The sequence below is a fragment of the Dipodomys spectabilis genome, unplaced genomic scaffold (genome assembly GCF_019054845.1).
Source record: "Dipodomys spectabilis isolate Male_0828 unplaced genomic scaffold, ASM1905484v1 ptg000047l, whole genome shotgun sequence".
NCBI classification, from domain to species: domain Eukaryota; kingdom Metazoa; phylum Chordata; class Mammalia; order Rodentia; family Heteromyidae; genus Dipodomys; species Dipodomys spectabilis.
The window spans coordinates 2255001-2260528 of NW_024870724.1; the positions used below are offsets into that span (position 1 = coordinate 2255001).

Genomic DNA, 5528 nt, shown 5'->3' on the forward strand with positions numbered 1-5528 from the left:
GGTGGATGGATGGGTGGATGGATGGATGAGTGGATGGATGGATGGAAGGATGAATGGGTGGATGGGTGGATGTTTGGGTGGATGGATGGATGAGTGGATGGATGGATGGAAGGATGAATGGGTGGATGGGTGGATGTTTGGATGGATGGATGGATGGATGGATGGATGGATGGATGGATGGATGGATGGATGGATGGATGGGTGGGTGGGTGGATGGATGGGTGGATATAGATGGATGGGTGGATGGATGGATAGGTGGAGGGATGGGTGGATGGATGGGTGGATGGATGGATGGATGGGTGGATGGATAGGTGGATGGGTGGGTGGATGGATGTTGATTAAATATGGGTGGGATTAACATTTTCACACTTGAGTGACTTGGACCCAAGTCCTGACCTCAATGGAGTAGGTCAAGCTCTGTCTCTGTCTGTCTGTCTCTCTGTCAGTGTATCTCTGTCTGTCTGTCTGTGTCTCCTTCTGTCTGTCTCTGTCTTTGTCTGTCTCCTCTGTCAGTCTGTCTGTTGGTCTGCGTGTCTCTACCTGTCCATGTCTGTGTCTGTCTGTCTTTGTCTCTGTGTCTGTCTGCCAGTCTCACTGTCTGTCTCTGTCTTATTCTTTCTTTGTCTGTCTCTGTCTGTCTCACTCTGTCTCTCTGTCTCTGTCTGTCTCCTATGTCTGTCTGTCTGGGTCTTGTTCTGTCTTTCTTTGTCTGTTTCTGTGTCTCTTTGTCTGTCTGTCTGTCTGGGTATCTGTCTCTCTGTCTGTCTGTCTGTCTCCTCTGTCTTTCTGTCTGTTGGTCTGCATGTCTATGTCTGTCCATGTCTGTGTCTGTCTGTCTCTGTCTCTTTGTGTCCGTCTGTCTGTTTGGCTTTGTGTCTGTCTTGCTCTATGTCTCTGTCTTTGTCTGTCTCTTTGTGTCTGTCTGTCTGTCTGGTCTGTTTGTGTATCTCCGTGTCTCTGTCTGTCTGTGTCTGTCAGTCTATCTCTGTCTCTGTCTGTCTATCTGTGTCCCATCTGTCTATCCCAGTGTCTGTCTGAGTCTGTCTCTGTTTCTCTCTGCCTTGCTCTGTCTGTCTCTCTGTGTCTGTCTGTCTGTCTGTCTCTCTCTGTGTCTGTCTGTCTCACTTTGTCTGTCTGCCTCTGTGTCTGTCTGTGTCTCTTTGTCTGTCTCTCTGTGTCTGTCTGTCTTTGTCTCTCTGTCTCTGACTCTGTCCATGTCCGTGTCTATGTCTCTGTCTGTCTGTCCTCTGTGTCTGTTTGTCTGCTCTGTTTGTGTATCTCTGTGTCTCTGTCTGTCTGTCAGTCTTTGTCTCTTTCTGTCTCTGTTTGTCTATCTGTGTCCCATCTGTCTGTCCCAGTGTCTGAGTCTGTCTCTGTGTCTCTCTGTGTCTGTCTGTCTCTGTCTTTGTCAGTCTGTTCCTCTGTCTCTTTTTGTGTCTGTCTGTCTTGCTCTATGTTTATCTTGCTCTGTGTCTGTCTGTCTGTTCTGTTTGTGTCTGTCTCGCTCTATCTCCCTTTCTCTGTCTGTCTGTCTCTCTGTGTCTGTCTGTCTGTCCGTCTCGGTGTCTCTCTTTCTCTTTCTGTGTCTGTCTGTCTGTCTTTGTCTCTCTGTGTCTCTGACTCTGTCCATGTCCGTGTTTATGTCTGTCTGTCTGTCTGTCTGTCTATCTCTAGCTCTGCCTTGATCCATCTGTCTCTCTGTCTCTGTCTGTCTTTCTGTGTCTGTCTGTGTTTCTGTCTGTCTCTGTCTCTGTCTGTCTATGCCTGTCCATGGTCTGTGTCTGTCTGTCTTTGTCTCTCTGTCTCTGTCTGTCTCCTCTGTCAGTCTGTCTGTGTCTCGTTCTCTCTTTCTTTGTCTGTCTGTGTCTGTCAGTCTACTTCTGTCTCTGTCTTTCTGTCTGTCCGTCTGTGTCTGCCTGTTGGTCTGCCTGTCCATGTCTGTCTCACTGTCTGTCTGTCTCTGTCTCATTCTGTCTTTGTCTGTCTCGGTCTGTCTGTCATCAGTCTACTTCTGACTTCTGTGTCTGTCTGTCTCTTTGTCTTTCTGTCTCTGTCTCCTGTGTCTGTCTGGGTCTCGTTCTGTCTTTCTTTGTCTGTCTGTGTCAGTATCTGTCTGTCTGTGTCTCTCTGTCATTCTCTGTCTGTCTTTCATGTCTGTCTGTCATTCTCTGTGTCTGTCTGTCTTTCTCTATGTCTGTGTCTGTCTCTGCCTCTGTCTGTCTGTCCATCTGTCTGTCTGTGTCTCTCTCTGTGTCCATCTGTGTGTCTGTCTCTGTCTGTCTTTGTCCCAGTGTCTGTCTGTTTTGCTCTATGTCTGTCCGTCTCTGTCTGTCTGCCTGTGTCTGTCTGTCTCTCTCTGTCATTCCCTGTCTGTCTGGCTCTGCCTCTGTCTGTCTCTCTGTCTGTCATTCTGTGTCTCTCTGTCTATACCTGCCCATGTCTCTGTCTTCTCTGTGTCTGTCTGTCCATCTATCTGTCTGTGTCTCTCTGTGTCCATCTGTGTGTCTGTCTCTGTCCCAGTGTCTGTCTGACTCTGTCTCACTGTCCCTGTGTCTGTCTGTCTCTCTGTCTCTGGGAACCGCGCATGCGCGTTGCAGGGCAGCGCAGCCCACTCCCACGCAGGCGCAGATCCGTACCCCGCAGAGCCCGGGAGCACACGCATGCGTGTTCCTGCTCGGCGGGGGGGGGGGGGGGGGGGGGGGGATGGGGAGGGGGGAGAAGGACGGGGCGTGCTGGCTCATGCATGTGCGGTGCAGCGCGGAGGACCTCCCCCCCCAGGTGGCACGCATGCGCAGTACCAACCAGAGCAACCGAGGGAATCCCACGCATGCACGCACCACACGCGCGGCCCGGACGGTACCGGCCGACTCACCCAGTGCGCATGCGCAATGCGGACGGAACCTCGATCCTCCGGGGTCCCCTAGGCACCTCCCGGCGGACTCAGGCTGTGCGCATGCGCAACTCGACCCTCCAGGGTCCGCTCTGCACCTCCCGGCCGATTCAACCTGTGCGCATGCGCCGTGGGTCCACACGCGAGAGGGCAGAGGGAACAAGCAGCCAAGGGACACGCATGCGCAGCGGCGCTCCGCCGGGAGCGCTAGGCCCCTCCCTGCTGACGAACCCTGTGCGCATGCGCATTGGCGCAGGCTGGCTCAGCCCCTCCCAGCTGTCTAACCCTGTGCGCAAGCGCAATGGCGCTCCGCCAGGCCGGCTCAGCCTGTCCCCGCTGAAGAACCCTCTGCGCATGCGCAATAGCCCTCCGCTGGGAGCGTTCGGCCCCTCCCCGATAACCCTATGTGCATGCGCAGTGGCGCTCCGCCGAGAGCGCGCGCATGCGCGCCCACGTCTTGACGCCGGCTGATGACATCGATGCGACGGCGACGGCGGCCGCGCCATGAAATGCAGCCGTGGCGGGGCCGCGGAGCGTCGCCGCCGCCGCCGCCATGGCCATCGCTATGCCGTCCGCATCCGGAAGCGGAAGCGCTTAGGACCCCCCAGGACGCCGCCCCGGGCCGCCCCCGGGTCACCGTCGGTGCGTGGAGGCCTCCGGGACGCAGCGCCTTTAAGAGGCGGGGCCGCGGGGAGGGCGTGGCTTTGGGGAGGGGCGTGGTGTCGCGGTGGGCGTGGCCTGCAGGGCGTGGAGCTGATGGGAGAGTCAGTGGGGGGCGTGGCCTGGAACAGAGGCCATTGGGCCGCTGGGGCTTGGGGGCGTGTTCTGGAAAGACACCATTGGGAGGCTGGAGGTAATGCTATTGGTCGGCTGGGCTGCGGGGCGTGGCTTGGAAGTAAGGCCATTGGGACGCTGGGCCTAGGGGGCATGGCTTGGCAGGAACTAGGCTATTGAGGGTCCTGGCTTTGGGGGCATGGCTTGGAAGTAAGGCCGTTGGGCGGCTGGTCCTGGGGGGGCGTGGCCTGGCTACAGTGATGCTATTGTGTAGTCTGGGTTTGAGGGCGTGGCCTGGGCGTGCTGCCATTGGATGGCTGGCCTGGGGGGCGTGGCCTGGCAGGAACCAGGCCGTTGGGTGCTCTGGCTTTGGGGACTGAGCACCCAGCACCTCCTCATGGTGACCCAGGATGGGGAATAAGCCCCCAGTACCTGCCCATGGTGACCCAGGACCAAGACTAAGCACCCAGCACCTCCCATGGTGACCTAGGGCCAGGACTAAGCACCCAGCACCTCCCCATGGTAACCCAGGATGGGGACTAATCACCCAGCACCTCCCCATGGTGACCCAGAGTGGGGACTAAGCACCCAACACCTTCCCATAGTGACTCACAGTATCCCCCAAGCACCCAGCAGCATCCCATAATGACCCAAGACAGGAACTAAGCACCCAGCACCTCCCCAGGATGATCCCCAAGCACCCAGCACCACCCCATAGTAACCCAGGGCTGGGACTAAGCACCCAACACCTCATCATAGTGACCCAGGATGATTCCCAAGCACCCAGCACCATCCCATGACGACCAAGGGCTGGGACTAAGCAACCAGCACCTCCTCAGAGTAACCCAGGACCAGGACTAAGCACCCAGCACCATCCCATGATGACCCAGGACAGGGACTAAGCAACCAGCACCTCCTCAGAGTAACCCAGAACTGGAACTAAGCACCCAGCACCACCACCTGGGGAACAAGGACCGAGCCTAAGCATTCAGCACCTCTCCATGGAGACCGAGGATAGGAACTAAACACTCAGCACCTCCCCATGGTGACCCAGGAACGGGACTTCACACCCAGCACCTCCCTACTGTTTACATGAGTCAGGTACTAAGCACCCAGCACCTGCCTATTACTAACACAGGACAGGTACCAAGCACCCAGCACTTCCCCACAGGGACTCTGGATAATCACCAAGCACCCAGCACCTCACGTGTGGGTCCTTTCCCTCCCTCTGACCCCATCCCAGGTTCTCCACGTGGCGCAATGACCACTGGTTGTACAGGATGATGGACTACGTGCCTGGTGGCGAACTCCTCAGCTACCTGCGCGCCCGCCAAGATCCTGTGCGCACTGGCCTACCTGCAGATGAGCAGACCAGCAATGATGGGGGCCGCCCATCCATCCATCCATCCACCCATCCATCCATCCACCCATCCATCCATCCATTTACCCATCCATCCAGCCATCCATCCATCCATCCATCCATCCACTCATCCATCCATCCACCCATCCACCCATCCATCCACCCATCCACTCATCCGGCCACCCATCCAGCCACCCATCCACCTATCCATCCATCCACCCATCCATCCATCCACTCATCCACCCATCCATCCATCCACCCATCCATCCATCCACCCATCCACCCATCCACCCATCCATCCATCCATCCATCCACCCACCCATCCATCCACCATCCATCCATCCAGAAAGTTCCAGAAAGTTCCCCCAAGGTTCCAGAAGGTCCCAGAAAGCTCCAGAAGGTTTCAGAATAACTCAGCACATTCCCCAGGCAGGCGTTCCCTCCACCCAGAAACACCCCAACCCTCCCACCCCCCTTCCTTGGCCCAGGAATGATTTTGGGGGG

At 56.6% G+C, this 5528-nt stretch overlaps 1 protein-coding gene across 1 annotated transcript in view; it reads right to left on the minus strand.

Annotated features, from left to right (window-relative positions):
• The window catches only part of LOC122107159, a 9078-nt gene extending 5627 nt beyond the window's left edge, over positions 1 to 3451 (minus strand). The window contains exons 1-2 of the mRNA XM_042678773.1: positions 3301 to 3451; positions 2873 to 3109 (exon numbers count right to left, since the gene is read on the minus strand). Coding sequence (XP_042534707.1) covers positions 2873 to 3109; positions 3301 to 3451 — 388 coding nt within the window. The remainder of the gene's footprint in view (positions 1 to 2872; positions 3110 to 3300) is intronic.
• Positions 3452 to 5528: the final 2077 nt, after the last annotated feature.